Genomic DNA, 18,737 nt, shown 5'->3' on the forward strand with positions numbered 1-18,737 from the left:
TGGAATGGAGGCAGTAATGAATAGCCTATCAACCAAAAAAAGCCCAAGACCAGATGGATTCACAGCTGAATTCTGCCAGGAATACAAAGAGGAGCTGCTACCATTCCTTCTGAAACTATTCCAAACAATGCAAAAGGAGGAATTCCTTCCTAACTCATTTTATGAAGCTAGCATCATCCTGATACCAAAACTGGGAAGAGACACAACAACAACAACAACAAACTTCAGGCCAATATACCTGATGAACATCGATGTAAAAATCCTCAATAAAATACTGGCAAACTGAATCCAGCAGTACATCAAAAAACATATCCACCACGAACAAGTTGGCTTCATCCCTGGGATGCAAGGCTGGTTCGACATATGCAAATCAGTAAATGTAATCCATCACATAAATAGAACCAAAGACAAAAATCACATGATTATCTCAATAGATGCAGAAAAGATCTTTGATAAAATTCGACATCAACATCTCTTTATGTTAAAAACTCTCAATAAACTAGGTACTGATGGAACATATCTCTAAATAATAAGAGCTATTTATGACAAACCTACAGCCAATATCATATTGAATGAGCAAAACTTGGAAAAAATCCCTTTGAAAACAAGGATGTCCACTCTCACCACTCCTATTCAACATAGTATTGGAAGTTCTGGCTGGGGCAATCAGGCAAGAGGAAGAAATAAAGGGTATTCAAATAGGAAGAGAGGAAGTCAAGTTATCTCTGTTTGCAGATGACATGATTTTGTATTTAGAAAACCTCATCATCTCAGCCCAAAAACTTCTTGAACTGATAAGCAACTTCAGCAAAGTCTCAAGATAAAAAAATCAATGTGCAAAAATCACAAGCATTCCTTTACACCAACAATAGGCAAGCAGAGAGCCAAATCATGAATGAACTCCCATTCACAATAGCTACAAAGATAATAAAATACCTAGGAATACAGTTAACAAGCGATGTGAAGGACCTCTTCAAGGAAAACTACAAACCATTGGTCAAGGAAATAAGAAAGGACACAAACAGATGGAAAAACATTCCATCCCCACGGACAGGAATAATGAATATTGTGAAAATGGCCATTCTGCCCAGAGTAATTTATAAATTCAATGCTATTCTCATCTAACTACCACTGACATTCTACACAGAATTAGAAAAAGCTATTTTAAATTTCACATGGAATCAAAGAAGACCCCATATAGCCAAGACAATCCTAAGCAAGAAGAACAAAGCTGGAGGCATCATGCTACCTGACTTCAAACTATACTACAAGGCTACAGTAACCAAAACAGCATGGTACTGGTACCAAAACAAATATATAGACCAATGGAGCAGAACAGAGACCTCAGAAATTACACCACACATCTACAACCATCTGATCTTCAACAAACCTGACAAAAACAAGCAATGAGAAAAGGATCTCCTATTTAGTAAATGGTGCTGGGAAAACTGGCTAACCATATGCAGAAAGTTGAAACTGGGCCCATTCCTTACACCTTATACAAAATTTAACTCAAGATGGATTAAACACTTAAATGTAAAACCCAAAATCATAAAAACCCTAGAAGAAAACCTAGGCAATACCATTCAGGACATAGGCATGGGCAAAGACTTCATGACTAAAACACCAAAAGCAATTGCAACAAAAGCCAAAATAAACAAATGGGACCTAACTAAACTAAAGAGCTTCTGCACAGCAAAAGAAACTATCATCAGAGTGAACAGACAACCTACAGAATGGGAGAAAATTTTTGCAATCTATCCATCTGACAAAGGGCTAATATCCAAAATGTACAAGGAACTTAAACATATTTACAAGAAAAAGACAAACAACTCCATCAAAAAGTCGGTAAAAGATATGAACAGACACTTCTCAAAAAACACATTTACACAGCCAATAAACATATGAAAAAAGCTCAACATCACTGATCATCAGAGGAGTGCAAATCAAAACTACAATGAGATACCATCTCATGCCAATCAAAATGGCGATTATTAAAAAGTCAGGAAACAATAGATGCTGACGAGGCTGTGGAGAAATAGGAACACTTTTACACTGTCAGTGGGAAAGTAAATTATTTCAACCATTGTGGAAGACAGTATGGCGATTCCTCAAGGATCTAGAACCAGAAATACCATTTGACCCAGTAATCCCATTATTGAGTATATACCCAAAGGAATATAAATCATTGTGCTATAAAGACAAATGCACACATATGTTTATTGCAGCACTATTTACAATAACAAAGACATGGAACAAGTCAATCCATCAGTGAAAAACCGGATAAAGAAAATGTGGTATATATACACCATGGAATACTATGCAGCCATAAGAAGGAATGAGATCATGTCCTTTGCAGGGACGTGGATGAAGCTGGAAACCATCATCCTCAGCAAACTAACACAGGAACAGAAAACCAAACACGGCATGTTCTCACTCATAAGTGGGAGTTGAACATTGAGAACACATGGATACAGAGAGGGGAACAACACACACCAGGGCTTGTTGAGGGATAGGAGCTGAGGGGAGGGAACTTAGAGGACAGGTCAATAGGTGCAGCAAACCACCATGGTACATGTATACCTATGTAATAAACCTGCACGTTCTACACATGTATCCCATTTTTTAAGAAGAAATTTTTAAAAAAGAAATTTTCAGAAATATTCTAATATGATTAAATATTTTTAAATGAGCATTTGAAGTTTTTATTAGTGGGATTTCATGAATTAGTGATAAGATTAACAATATGTCTCAATTTGGCACAAAATAAGTGATAAATGAAAATAAAGAAAATTATTATAAGTTTTGGAGCATTTTCCCTCCATTCTTTTTTTTTAATTTTTAATTTTTAGTTCTGGGGTACATGTGCAGGTCATGAAGTTTTGTTACATGGGTAAACATGTTCCATGGTGGTTTACTAAACCTAGCAATCCATCACCTAGGTATTAAGCCCACATGCATTAGCTATTTTTCTAATGCTCTCTCTCCCCCTACCTGGGGGAGAGGTCCCAGCGTGTGTTATTCCCCTCCTTGTGTCCATACGTTCTCATTTTTCAGCTCCCACTTGTAAGTAAGAACACGCAGTGTTTAGTTTTCTGTTCCTGCATTAGTTTGCTGAGGATAACGGCTTCCAGCTTCATCCATATCCCTGCAAAAGACATGATCTCACTCCTTTTTATGGCTGCACAGTATGCCATGGTGTATATGTACCACATTTTCTTCATCCAGTCTAATGTTGATGGGCATTTGCATCGATTCCAAATGATTCCTTATTGTGAATAGTACTACAGTGAACATACGTGTGCATGTATATTTGTAATAGAATGACGTATATTCCTTTGGGTATATACCTAGTAATGTAATTTCTGGGTCAAATGGTATTTCTGGTTCTAGATCTTTGTTCCCTCCATTCTTATAGAGCTCAACTCAAAGTTAAGTTATATCTTTCAGAACACTAGTTAATTTTTAATGAACTTCGTATATTTTTCATTTTAGTATCTCAAATATAGTAGCCAATAAATATTTTTTGAACATTCAGTAACACTATTTTCATACAGTTATCACCACAAAATTGTCATAGCTAGACATGAAATAAGGATACTGAAAGAAGAAATAATTTTGCCCAGTTCAGGATCCAGCCAGACCCAGCCAGCATTATTTCATTATTGCCTGCAAGGTCTCCTACATTTTCTCAATTTCTTCATTCAAATTCTAGAAATAATAATGTACTGCTTTTAAAGAACAATTTCATGTATCTCTAGGATTAGTGAAATAAGTGATAAGAAAGGAACTGAAACACAGAGTTTCTTAGTGTTGAGTATGTTAGTACTTACCTTTTGTCTTAAAGCTTTCTGGAAGTGAGGTACTATTTTCTCCTGTCTTATAAACCACCACTACTCTGACATTATATGAAGTATGAGGTTGTAGATTTGTGATATTACAGACATAAGCAGGACCTTGGCTGCATGAAGTTTTAACATGGTAAAACTCATTGTATTTCCACTAGAAAAAGAAGTTTCAATTAATATTTTTGTTTCTCTGAGAAAATATTCTCAAAACACAAAAATGTATAGGCTTATAGCAAGTGATTAAAATTCAAGCATTCTTTTCTATTAAAGAATAAGAACTTCTTTATGAATGATCCCAAACATTACCCCACTGCCTATAGTCGTTTTGCTTTTTATGATAAGATATAACTGACTTACATGACCGTTCATGGGAGAAGCTCAAGGTGGGACATACACCTCTGACTATATATCATTGAGGAAGATTCAGAGCTACCGCTTCTTGTTATCCCAAAGGGTAGATACCTACATTTAATCAGGATGGCTAAGAATGCAAATCCACAGCTGTGGAACAACGATGGATCAAAACAACGGTACTTTCAGATCCCAGGGATTTGTTAATTTCATAGCAATAATATTTTCACATGTTTTGATTACATGTAATCTTTGATAAAGAAGTCCACAGTGACTTACAAACTAAGACATGTTTTTTCCTCCTAACACCCTCTTCAGACATGTAACCAGAATTCTTTATTTTTATACACTGGAAACCTACATAGCCAAAAGAAGAAAATTTTTGCCCACTATTATGAAGCTACTAAGTAGCAAAGCTAGAAACTAAATACAGAAAATCTTGTTTTCATTCCACTTTAGATATTGGGCCTCTAATTATAGCTATCTGAACTTTCTTGCTCTGTGATATTGCTTTTTAAAAACTTGTATATTTGGATCCTTAGTATCATTATTTGAAAATGATAATTTCTTAACATACAAATAGGAAAAGACAAAAAGATATGGCACTTTGTCAAGGGTTCTTGATATATTTTCCCTCGTAGAGTTTCATGAAAAGGTCAGTTTCCATAAATAAACTTAAATTATATCTTCTTTTTCACTTAACACTCATGAGGTCACATCATTTCATTAAATGGACACTTTATATTAGTTTTCTATTCAGTAAGGAATGATTCTCTATAGAATTTTCACTCAGTAGACCACTATGTACGATAAGAAAGGGGAACAAGGGAATGGAAGGAATTAAAACTTAAAAAATAGAACTGCTGATGTCAGGAACATTGCCTGCACTAAACTCATAAATGTACCAATCCCGCTGAGACATACAGCTTAATAGCTTAATGAAACAGGTGCATTGAATCCATAATATTTACTGTGAACCTCAGAGAGAGAGAAATTAATTCCTGGCCAAAAAAAAAAGATGGCTTAACTCTTTTTGGTTCTCTCTCCTTCATGATCTGGTGGAGAAATTACCTATAGTGAATAGTCTAGCTGGCCCAACATTCCAAACCATCAAGAAATTTTCAGAGCTCCTTGAAGTGTCAGCAGATGTTTGACCAAGGGCACCGCTGGAAAACGGTAGAGTGTTGGCATCACCATAGCAATGAATGTCTGGGCAGACCACCAACCTGGAGAGGTGCCACAGGATATCCCAGTAAATCACAAGGGTGTCAGGACTTTCCATTTGTCAGAGGCCGACAAGTGCAGGAGTGGAGGCTACCACAGGGGGATTTTCAAATTATTTGGGGGGCAGTGAGAGGGAGCGTCAGCTAAGATGTCTGAGAGTTTGGAACTTCAGAAACTTGTGGTTCGATAGGGATTTGCCTGAACTGCTGCGAAAAACACAATTTTAATGGGCTTCCATGAAAAAATTACCAAACAAAATTATGTGTTTCCTCTCCATTTTAAATATGTTCTTCTTCTGTACACTGTTGTGAGTTGCTTATATTATGTAGAATTTAAGATCTAGATCAAGCTTGTCCAACTTTCAGCTTGTGGACCACATGTGGCCCAGGACGATTTTGAATGTAGCCCAACCCAAATTCATAATATTTCTTTAAACATTATGATTTTTTTAAGGGAATTTTGTTGAGCTCATCAGCTATCATTAATGTTAGTGTATTTTACATGTGGCCCAAGACAGTTCTTTCAGTATGACCCAGGGAAGACAAAAGATTGGACACCCCTGATCTAGATAGAAACTTCACCTTGTGCTCCAGTTCCCTCATTTTTCAGATAAGGAAATTTTGACAGAAATGACAGAGAGCAAGTTTATCATTTTCTTCCTGTTTCCTTTCTTTAAAAATTGCTAATTAAAAAGACAAATATTCCCTTTCATTGCCCACTCCTCAGAGTTTCAGTGTGGAGTTACGGTATCATTCCCAGCTGTCCTGTCATTGTGAGATAGGTTCAAGTTGTTCAAAAGAGACAGCACTTTCTGACTAGATAGCACTCATCAACCCTTGCAGAACCACAGACTTTCACTGTACTCATAGTTAGTGTTTGTAGATGGCCACTCATGTACAAATGACCCTATCTTGTATTTGCAGCTTCATCATTTTCTAAATGGTCTGCCTGGAACCTGTGTTGAGTAAGTGTAAAAACAGAGGAAGTTTAGAAATAAAAAACACTGCATGAAAGTCACGAGAACTGGACCAGGAGATCTCTGTCTGCTGTCCTTCTCCCCAAACTTTAAAGAGTGGGATGGATGACTTAATGACTCCTATTCCTTCCACAGACAACACCCTAATAGGACTGCTCTAGGGAGAAGTCAGCCCTAGGATTTTTCTCTGCCTGGCGACATCTGGCATCTGTCTAGGTCTCCATTTCTGATCAATAAAAGGGTAGGCTAGGGTGTCAATTATCTCTAAAGTCTTTTCCCATTCCATTTCTTTGATAATCTTGGAAATGAACTTTACATCCTTCCCCTTGACTTTAGACTGAACTGCGTTAAGTTTACTAAAATAGATGTCATTTTAAAAGGCATTCCTCCAATTTCTCCAATTTAACTGCATTTTTATAAGGTGGCAATTTTTTAAATAGGCAACAAATCATCAGAAACATGCTCAATGGAAAAAGTCCAATTAAACTGTGACCTTTGAGTTTATTAACCCAAGATTCAGTGTTGTTCCACAGTTTTCATAGTTTTTATTTATAAAGTATAAGATCACAAAAATACCTTACATAATAATTTTTAAACATCCTGGGGAATAACTGCATTTTTAAGAAGTAGTGAGGCTATGATTATACTTATTTGCTTTTTGAGTTACCACTGAACAAAACATTTCCAACTAATCTTTAAAAATATGTACACATACATAGGCCCAGAAATACACAAATATGCACATGCAAATATATAATAGTTAAAATAACAAGTAGCAATTATAAAAAATAATCAATTTTAAGTTTATCACCATAAAAGTCAATGTAGGCTTTCTCCATCAATGAATTAATCAGGTTAATTGATGCCTTAAAATTCAGTGGGTGGTTTCTTTTTGGTTAAAGCATGAAAAGTCTTGGATGAGGAATCATTTAAAGTTTGCCAGCCAACAACAAAACTACTTTAGAATAAGCTGGTTTTATGGTTTACTTCTGTCTTGTTACTGCACAGCCCTTAAATGATGAAAAGAACATTTCTAAACAAGGTTTTGGTTTTTTGTTTCTTCAGTTCTTTTTCATTTTGTTTTCATAGAAAACACCAAGTTACTAAGGGCTTTAAACCAGAGAACCATGCTAACATCTAAACTAAGTAAAATATTATAAAATTAGTACACTATAACTTATATCCTTTTACATAACATCTTTTAAAAGCAAATTAATCTCCCTGAGAATTCTTCCCACCAGAAATTAGTCTGGATAACTTACTGCTTCTGCATGCCAAACATAAATCAATGAAAGTTGTCAAATATATTGTTTATTTATACATGAGCATGTTCTTGATGCTTGAAAAAGGCCTTTCCAATTTATTCTATATCATAAAATAAAGATTTGCATTAAAAGTCTACCTTTTGTAGTTCAGCCCAAAACCTGATGAGGTTAACATTCGATGGAGCCTTCCAATTAAATTGCAAACTAGTGTTCTCTGGAACCAAGGAATAAGGTTTCTCTGGTGCATTAAACATTTCCACAGTGACAGGATGACTCTCTGTACACCACATTTCCTCAGAGTGGCAGGCAAGAACCTTTTGGTAAAAAAGAACAATTGCTTAACTTTTCGAGAGCCTTGCACTTGAGAATGACAATAAAGAGTGCCTAGTATACTTACTGTACCTTTAACACATAAATATTTCCACCTGACAGTCTAGTAACAAGGAGAGTGAGCCTTCCATTTGGAAATTCACTTTGTCTTAGAGGAGTTTCAGGAATTGGGGCCAGGTGTGAGATTGCCAACTGATAGCGGACTGATTCTTTAGGTCCATTTGGCTTGTGAGATTCTCTCCAAGATATAATGAGGCTGGTGTCTGACCGCACCGTTGTATTAATGAGTTGCACTGCCTCTGGTACTGAAATAAATAGCAAGGAATGATAAAGGATGCTGCAATAGCACTGAAAGATGGAAAGAAGTAACGGAGTTTGGGTTGAAAAATAAGCATACGGTATGAGCAGAATAAATAACAGATGTCCAGAAAGAAAACCAGCCTCTTCTGCAATGGTAGGTTAACAGGCTGCCTAAAGGGCTCTCACTTATTTCGGCCCAGTGACCAAATCATTCTCTGACTCCAGCTCAAGGATATGGCGAATGGGGAGTAACTCAATTTGGGTGAGTTTTCTGAATAACATCAGAGACATCTGAAATAAATGTCATCACCTCATAATAATCACCACCTCATCAGTTCTTAGAAAACCTTTTTAGACCTATTTTCTTTAAGGCAATACTGTTGTATAACTTTACACCTCAGGCCTCAGTAAAATTCACATAGAAAAAAGGCTTAGTTTTTCTATAGCTCACCACATGTACAGAAACCTATGAGTATCTGGAAAAAGAGTGACACTGTGTGGTGAGACCAAATAATGTGCTTCTTAGTCAAACAATATTGATTTCAATGTTTTACCTCCTAGTTGCTTTCTATTTTGATAGAATATTATTAGTCAACTTCAGGGGTTAGAGTAAGGGTCAGCTCAAAGTTTTCTGCAAACACATTTTTCTTATTAAACGTAAGAAAGCTTACATTGTAAAATTACTTCACATTCAGATTTTAAAAAATAAACATCGATGGATGTACCCATCACATGTATCACAATATTCTGCTTGAGAAACCCACACCAAGCCCATAACTCACCTCCATTTTTAGTTTTTCCCCAAATCTCTTTTCCTGGTGGTAAATGTTCCAAAGGATCTGAATAATAATTTTTTACAGCTATCTGTATCATGTATGTTGAAAATGGTTGTAAATCTTCAATAAGAGCTATACTGTCCTGAAATTCCTGTAATTGATTTTTTAAAAATCAATATCTTATTCTTGACATTTTATACAAATTGGTAGAAATTATTTAATCAAAGAGAGAACAAAGTTAAAGGCTCAAAAAAGTTAATTTATTTTAGATTCTGGATTATTAATGATAATACCACTGTGCAATCTACCCAGACTCGAGTTGTTCAATATTTCCAAGAATAAGTACCAAATGATTGGTAGCCCTCAGTAGGTTTTGTGGTATAAATCATTTCACAGGGGAAATTAAATTCCTAGAAGAGGATACTATTTCACTAACATTGTATTAGAAATTCAGCAAGATGATAGAAAACATGTGATACATATGTGAATACAATAAAAGGTTTTTATATAATCTAATCATTCTTAGAAATAAAGTTTAAGAGAGTAAAAAGATTTTCCTTAGACCAGTGGTTCTCAACTTTGTTTATACTTTGCTATCATCTGGGAAGCTTTAAGAAACTACTATGCCTGGGTTCTATTGCCAGAGATTCTGACTGAGTTATCTGGGGTGAAGCCTAGATGCAGAGTGTTTTTTTGTGAAGCTTCAATGTGCCGCCAAGGTTGAGAACCACTGTCTTAGATCACTGTTAATCAATGGGAAGGCAATAAGACAGATTAAATTTAATTACAGACGTGTCCAATGCTGCAAGTCCAATCTTGACCAGCCAAATGATCTAACCTATCTGAAATTACTCATTTTAGAAATGTGTAAAAATGGTTAATTAGACAAAATTAAGGAAGTAATGAAAAATCACATACACTTTATGGGAAAGCATATAGTGTTTAACGTCCAACAGTTAGTCAATTTCACCTTTTGAATAGGCTAAATAAAGCCAAGCACAAAGCAAAATATTGGACATATGTGATTCCATCACTAAGACAACTGAAATACTAATGAATGTGTTTCATCATTCAATGATTGAATCATAGTGCCAATTCATTCAAGAAATATCTAGTGAATGCCTGGACGGTGCCAATGACTGTGCTAGGTGCTAGGCATACAATAATGACTAAAAACAGTATCTGCATAGCAGTATATCTCTCTGCAAATAGGAAACAAAAGAAAAACATAATGTACAATTTTCATATTAGATAAATGCTATGGAGAAGAGGTATAAGGCAATGTTCTTTCCATCCAACTCATTTCTTACTCCTCAATCTTCAGTCTGCTCCATAGGCCACAAAAATAAGTCTCTATCATTCTCTCCAAGGATAATTAGATAATCAGGGAGAGGAATAAACCCAATTCTTTCTGGACACTCAGAAAACTGTTACCATGGCAATCCATCAATGGACAAGAGTTGATATACTTCCTTGAAGCTTAACTTACTCCCAGTCAAGAAAACTAGAACACAATGTTTTGATGAATCATTAGCTGTAAAAAAGTTGCATACTAGTCCACTTCAGAACATACAGGAAACACTTTACTATGGCTCATAAATTTGTATCAAAAAAGAACATCTTGTGAAAAGACAAAGACCACTAGTTCCAATCTTACCAGAATTCTATATTTCAAGTCAGAGCTGTTTTTCCTGTCATTAACTTCTGCATAACAAACCAGGTATGTTGGAGTAGGGCTGGTGATGCCATACCATGTGAGGGTAGTCTTGGCCAGAGGTAATCTGATTGTGAGACTAGTGTTAGTGGCATTAAGTATAGTTGGTTCCACAGTGTCTGAAGCTAGAGACAGAAACGCTTTATCTAAAATAAGAAGAAACGAAAAGATTAAATATCTATACATAAATATATGAGAGGAAAAGCAGATTTTTTAACAAGAATAATATCAAAGGTTAGAAAGAAATTTGTAGAGCACACATAACTTTTGCTTGAAAAGATAAATATGAAAATGATTTGAAATAACGTTCTCTTTGAAGAAACAAAACCGGCTGCATCTTGATGCTGTGTGTAGTATGTGTAGTATGTATTGCTACCGTCTACCCAACATCCTCCTCCTTTTCTTCAAGTTCATATATATCTGATATCGTTCAGGGCAGCATGCTGGGAGGAAAAACTGTTTCTAAAGTTTGATTGCCACCCAGACAATCATGTGACACGGTCTGGTTAGTCAGATCTGCTTATCACTGTCACACACCTCTGTCCTTCACCCTCCCCCAACACAGGAGGTGGACACTATGCAACAGGAGCAGCAGCCATCTTGTGAGAATTGAATAAAAGACTCACTAAGGAAGTTTGGGGAAAGATCAAGTCCAGATGCTTGATGGCACTGTGGAGCTCCCTAGCCACCACTTACAACCAAACACATTGCACGCTGCACAACTCCAGGGAGCCCCAGTCATGGAGGCTACAATGGGAATGGTCTGTTCTAGACCAGTGCAGTAGCACAATCATACTGCAGGCTTAAGCCTCAAAAAATCACGAATCTGTCACTTGCACCTGAACACAACTTCTTGACCTATTCAGTCTAAGTCTTGACGTAAAATATCACCTAAAAATGCAGCATAATTACATAATATGCAAATAACTCCAAATATGATTTTAATATGAAATCTAACAATCTTACACCAGTTAGCCAACTCTTTAACTCGTTGTGCGTGGCACTGTGCTATCTGGCTCCTGCCCGCATATCCAATCTCTGCTATGCAAAGCCATCCTTCACTCTAACCACAGTACACTATCTACACACTGCAGGACTTCTACCCCTCCAACCCTTCACATAGGTAGTCTCTTCAGGTTGGAATGATCTTCCCCATCTACCTAACCTTACTTAAGGCTCAGTTCATTCATCATTTTTCCTGGGAAGCCCCTTCTGCCTTCCTATTCCAGGTAAAGGACATCTCCTCTCTGTCCTCACTCCATTTCACATGTTCTTCTACCAGTGCACTAGCCACATGTGATTTTGGTTTTGGTTTTCTTTTGCTGCTTTCTTTCTTCATCTAGCACTAGAATGTAAACATCTTTGGCTGAGACTGTGCTTGATTTGTCTTTGTTCCCCCAGAGCCCCAGGAGGGTGCCTGACATAATTAGGTATTTAGTAAGTGTTATCGATCCTTACGGATTCATACTAGCCACATATAAAATACATCCTTAGCATTCAACAAGTAAGAAAATTAGGGGGTAAATGTCTAAGTGGCAAATAACTTGATGGAGCCAGCTCCTTCACTTACTAACTTTTTGGTCTTGGGAAGGTTACTCCAGCTCTTCTGTAAACAGAGACAATGGCCTGCTTTACAGATATTTATATATTACTCTATCCCTAGCACATGGTGAACACATTAAATAAACGTTAGCTATTATTATCATCATTACTGAGACTAAAATGAAAAATTAGAGAAAATAATGCTGGTCTGGTCTGGGAATTCCAAATATGACTTCCAAAATGCGGGGAAAAAAATGTTTAAAATTAGAAGTACATCTAAAATCTCCAACAACGGAGAATACTCAAGGACACTGTGAACCTAAGTTTGAGGACATTTGGAAAGTATGGGGGTTTGGAGATGGATAACCTTACTAAAGTTACAAGATGAACTATTCTCCAGTTCAACCAATATTTATCCAATAATATTCAGTTTGTACTGATTTCAGATCTGAACAGAGAATGGGATACACATGTGAGCAATGAGAGCAATTATCTAATTCAAAGGTCATTGGGAATTTTGTCATTCTTTTATTTGACTGATATAATATGATATGTTGAAGTGTCAGAAACATTATTCAGGACAGAAAGACAGGTTTTTCCCTTACATTTTTTTTAATCCCATATATTTTGAAGATAATTGAATGCCTTCAGAAAAAAAGGACCAAGGTAACTTGTAATTGCTAAAATTTCCAGCAGATGGAGGTAAAGTACTCTTAATAATGTACCTAGACACTAGCAACATAAAATTGACTCCATTTTTTAAAGAAAATGAGTATTAATCATTTTCTTAATGAGTTCCAGTTTAAAAAAAAAAAAAAAAAAAAAAAAAGCTCATGCTACTCTTAGGACTTCATTTTGGAGTGTGTTCCTATATGGGGCTGGGGGGAGGTTATGTGTGTGTCGTTCAACTTCAGATACTGCATGGACTTCTTCTTTTTTTTTTTTTTTTTTTTTTTGGTAAGACTTTATTTTTTAGTGCAGTTTTAGATTCACAGCAAAATTGAGAGGAGTGTACCAAGATTTCACAGATGCTCCTTTTCTCGACACATGCATAACTTTTACCCCTACCAAAGTGGTACATTTGTTACAATCAGTGAGCCTACAATGACATCATTATCACCCAAAGTCCATAGCTTACTTTAGAGTTCAATGTTGTATTGTACATTTTACGGGTTTGGACAAATGTGTAATGACCTGTATCCACCATTATAGTATCACACAGAATAGTTCCACTGCATTCAAAGTCCTCTGTGCTCTATTCACCACTTATTCCCCCATCCTTCTGGCAACTACTGATCTTATGACTGTCTACATAGCTTTTACTTTCCCAGAATGTCATATAGTTGATATCAGCCTTCCCCAACTTTGTTCTTCTCTTTCAATACTGTGCTACCTATTCTAGGTCTTTTGCCTCTCCATATAAACTTTAGAATCAGATGTTAATATCTACAAAATCACTTTAGCTGGAATTTTCATTGGGATTTTATTGAATCTATACATAAGTTGAGAAGAAATGACATCTTGACAATATTGAGTCTTCCTATCTATGAACGTGGAATATCTCTACACTTATTTAGTACTTTGACTTCTTTCATCAGAGTTTTGTAGTTTCTCTCATATAGATTTTTATGCATATGCTGTTAGATTTATACCTAAGTATTTCATTTTCTGTGGGTGTTAATCTAAATGATACTGTGTGTTTAATTTCAGATTCCACTTATCCATTGCTGGTATATAGGAAAGTGATTGACTTTTGTATATTAACCTCATGTCCTGCAAACTTGCTATAATCACTTATGAGTGTCAGGAGTCTTTCTGTCAATTCTTTCAGATTTTCTACATACATGATCATGTCATCGGTGAACAAAGATAGCATTATTTCTTCATTCCCAATCAGTATGCTGTGTATACCTTTTCTTGTATTGTTGCATGCTGTGACTTCCACTGCAATGTTGAAAAGAAATTGGGAGAGGGAACATCCTTACCTTGTTTCTGATTTAGTGGGAAAGCCTCTAATTTCTCACTATTAAGTAATGATGTTAACGAAGTTTTTATAGGTGTTCTTTCTCAAGGAAGTTACCCCTATTCTTAGTTTGCTGAAGTTTTTTTCATCATTAATTGGTGTTGAATTTTGTCAAAAGCATTTTCTGCATCTATCAATGTGGTCACCTGATTTTTCCTCTTTGGTCTGTTGATGTAGTGGACTATATTAATTGATTTTCAAATGTTGACTCAAACTTGCATAGCTGAGATAAATCCCACTTGACTGTAATATAAAATTATTTTAATATATTGCTCAATTTGATTTGCTAATATTTTGTTCAGGACTTTTGCAATTCTTGCAATATTTAAGCGAGATACTGGTCTAAAATTTTCTTTTCCTGTAATATATTTGTCTAGTTTTGGTTTTAGGGTAATTCTGGCCTAGAATAAATGCATTCATTGGCCTAATTGGAAGTAGCCCCTCTGGTTCAATTTTCTGAAAGACATTGTAGAGATGGTACAATTTTCCCATAAATGTCTGGTAGAATGCACCATTGAATCCATCTGGCCCAGGTGCTTTCTATTTCAGAAGGCTACAATTATTGATTCCATTTATTTAATAGATGTGGACATATTCAGATTGTCTATTTCTTCTTCTGTGAGTTTTGGCATACTGTGTCTGTAAAAGAATTGGTCCATTTCATCCAGGTTATTAAATTTGTGAGCATAGAGTTGTTAATAGTATTCCTTGATTATCCTTTTAATCTCCATGGGTTTTATAGAGATGTCCCCGTCTTCATTTCTACTATTAGCAATTTGCATCCACTCTCTTTTTTTCTTAGCCTGGCTAGAGGCTTATCAATTTTATTTATCTTTTCAAAGAACCAGCTTTTGGGTTCATTGATTTTTCTCTGTTGGTTTCCTGTTTTCAATTTCATTGATTTCTACTATACTTCATTTTTTTCTTTTGTTTTAATTTTGTTTCTTCTTATTATTTTGGATTTAATTTACTCTTCTTTTTCTAGTTTCCTAAGGTAAAAGCTTAAATAATTTTAGATCATTTTGTCTAATGCATGCAGTCAGTGCTATAAACTTCCGTCTAAGCACTGATTTTACTGATTCCCATAAGTTTTGATGTTTTGTTTTCATTTTTAGTTCAAAATATTTTTAATTTGAGATTTCTTCTTTTACCCATTTGTTATTTAGAAATATGTTGTTGAATCTCCAAGTGTTCTGAGATTTTCCAGCTATTCAGTTATTGATTTCTAGTTAAATGGCATTGTAGTCTGAGGACAGATATTGTATGATTTCTATTCTTTTACACTTGTTAAAGTGTATTTTATGGTCCGTCTTGTTGAATGTTCCATGTGAGCTTGAGAAGAATGTTTATTCTGCTGTTGTTGGATAAATTATTATTAGTAGATAGATGTCCATTATAGCAAATTAATTGATGGTGTTATTGAGTTCATCAGTATATCCTTAGTGATTTTTTTTGGCTGGATTTGCCCATTTCTGACAGATAGACATTGCGAAGTCTTCAATGGTAATAGTGGCTTCATCTGTTTCTTGCAGTTCTATCAGTTGTTGCCTCATGTATTTTGATGCTCTGTTTTTAGGGACATATGCATTAAGGATTATGATGTCTTCTTGGAGAACTGATCCCTTTATCATTACGTAATGTCCCTCTTTATCACTTATAACTTTCCTTACTCTGAAGTCTGCTCTGTCTGAAATTGTTTCTTCTTTCATTTGATCAGCAATAGCATGATCTACTATCTCCATCCCTTTATTTTTGATCTATATGATGTGTCTTTACACTTAAAGTGGGTTTCTTATAGACAATGTAGAGTTGAGTCTTATTTGTTGATCCACTCAAACAACCTCTGTATTTTAGTTGGTGTATTTAGACCATTGATGTTCAAAGTGACTACTGATATAGTTGAATTAGTATCTACCATATTTGTTATTATTTTTCATTTGTTGCCCTTGTTCTTTGTTCCTACTTTTGTCTTCCACTTTTTTCTGACTTTGGTGGTTTTAACTGAGCAGTCTAAATGATTCTATTTTCTCTCCTTTCTTGGGAATCAGTTATACTTTTTTAAAAACACTTTTTAGTGATTTGTCCTTGAATTTGCAATGTATATTTACAACTAATTCAAGTCCACCTTCAAACAACACTATACCACTTCACAGGTGTGCAGTCCCTTATAATAACAAAATAATACCAAGTCCTCTTTTCTATCCCTTGTGTCACTGTTGTGATTCATTTTGCTTAATATAAATATACACATATATATGCACACATACATGCATAAGTGGATATAATTGAATATATTATTGCTATTATTATTTTCAACAAACTATTATCCATTTGGTCAATTAAGAAAAAGAAAAACTTTTACTTTACCTTCACTTATTTGTTCTCTAATGCTCTTCCTTTCTTCATGTAGATATGAATTTCTGACCTGTATCATTTTTCTTCTTTCTAAAGAACTTCTTTTAACATTTCTTCCAAAGCAGGTCTACTGATAACAAATTCTCTCAATTTTTGTCTGAGAATGTCCTTATTGCTCCTTCTCTTTTGAAGGATAATTTCACAGGGTACGGAATTCTAGGTTAGTGTTTTTTTCTCTCAACATTTTAAATATCTTACTTTTCTCTCTTCTTGCTTATATAGTTTCTGAGGAGAAGTTGGATATAATTCTTATCTTTGTTCCTCTATAGCTAAAGTAATTTTTCCTCTGGCTTCTTTCAGAATTTTTTTTTTTATCTTTGGTTTTCTGCAGTTTGAATATGATAGGCCTGGTGTAGATTTTGGCATTTATCCTTCTTGGTATTGTTTGAGCTTCCCATGTCTGTAGTTTGGTATCTGACATTAATTTGGGGAAATTATCAGTCATTATTGTTTCAAATATTTATTTCAAATATGTCTTCTGTTCATTTCTCTCTCTCATCTTTTTCTAGTATTCATATTATACCTATCTTACACCTTTTGTAGTTTCCCCACAGTTCTTGAATATTCTGTTCTGGCTTTTTTCCTTTTTTTTTTTTTTTTTTTTTTTTTTTTTTTTGCTTTACAGTTCTGCAGGTTTCTATTGAGATATTTTCAAGCTCAGAGATTCCTTCCTCAGCCACATCCAGTCTACTTTTAAGTCCATCAAACATTCCTCATGTGTTACAGTGTTTTAATCTCTAATTTTTCTTTTTTTTCCTCAAATATCCATGTCTTTGCTCACATTGACCATCTGTCCTTGTATACTGACTACTTTATTCATTAGAGCCCCTAGCATATTAATCATAGTTGTTTTAAATTCTCAGTCTGATAATTCTAACATCCCTGCCATATTGAAATCTGGTTGTGATAGTTCCTCTATCTCTTCAGTCTGTGTTTTACGCCCTTTAGTATGCCTTGTAATTTTTTCTTGACAGCCGAATATGCTGTACTGGGTGAAAGCAAGTGCTGTAAGTGGGCCTTTAGGAATGTGGTGGTAAGGTGTAGGGGGAGGGGAGGCATTTTATAGTCTTAGATTCGATCTCAGTCTTCAAGTGGGTTTTTGCTTTGCTTTTCAAATGTGAACTTCACAGGTTCTTTTCGTTCCCCTACCCCGCTTAGGTGGGACACGATGGCTGGAATGGGTTGGGGTTGGGCACTTCTCTTTGCCCGGTCAATTAAGCTCTGATAAAACCCAAGCAGGTCCAGCTGTGGTTAGTGTAGCTTGAATGCAGACCTTGTTAAGAAGAACAGAATGCTCTGGTGCCTTTCAAAATTTTTCCTTTTCCCTTTCCTCCGTGGGAAGCACAAGGAGATTTTCTAAGAAAAAAACCAGTTAAAGCTCCTGGAGGTAAAACTTATAAAAGTGTGAAGCCCCCTATAACTGGATCCCCTTCGAGTTTCTACTCTCAGAGTTACCCAACTGAGCCTCAAGCAATTCATCAATTACTGTTTAGATTTTTCTACCGCTAACACTGCTTTCTAAAAAGGTTTTAGCTCATGGGTTTTTGCTCTGGTAAGTTATAATTCTCTGTATTTACCAATCTGTCTTTCCAACTGGGGACAGCAGTTTGCTCTGTGACCTCATTTCTCTTGTGGATCCAAGAAGAGCTATTAAGTTTTCAGTTCGCTCAGCCTTTTACTTGTTTTTGGGTGGAGTGGCAATTTCTAAGCTCCTGGGCCAGAAACCAGATGCCACACGAACCTTTAAAATTTCTCAAATTTCTCAAAGTGAAAAATAAATTATTTACAAAAATACAAAGTAGGCTTTATTTATAAATTTTAACATTTTTCAATTTACATGTTTTATAACTGAAAACATTTAAACAAAGGGAGTTTATGTCATTTATATCTGTCCCTCTCCAGAGGACAGTTATATTTAATTTAGAATGACATTTGCACCTTAGTGGCAAACAAAGCCTTGACAAAATGCCAAT

General features: G+C 35.4%; 1 protein-coding gene across 1 annotated transcript in view; it reads right to left on the minus strand.

The window, feature by feature from the left end:
- The window catches only part of ROS1 (ROS proto-oncogene 1, receptor tyrosine kinase), a 144,274-nt gene that overhangs the window by 46,363 nt on the left and 79,174 nt on the right, over positions 1-18,737 (minus strand). The window contains exons 28-32 of the mRNA XM_078001181.1: positions 10,728-10,930; positions 9,077-9,221; positions 8,067-8,299; positions 7,802-7,978; positions 3,834-4,002 (exon numbers count right to left, since the gene is read on the minus strand). Of these exons, the coding sequence (XP_077857307.1) occupies positions 3,834-4,002; positions 7,802-7,978; positions 8,067-8,299; positions 9,077-9,221; positions 10,728-10,930 (927 nt within the window). The remainder of the gene's footprint in view (positions 1-3,833; positions 4,003-7,801; positions 7,979-8,066; positions 8,300-9,076; positions 9,222-10,727; positions 10,931-18,737) is intronic.

Source organism: Macaca mulatta, chromosome 4 (assembly GCF_049350105.2).
Source record: "Macaca mulatta isolate MMU2019108-1 chromosome 4, T2T-MMU8v2.0, whole genome shotgun sequence".
Lineage (NCBI taxonomy): Eukaryota > Metazoa > Chordata > Mammalia > Primates > Cercopithecidae > Macaca > Macaca mulatta.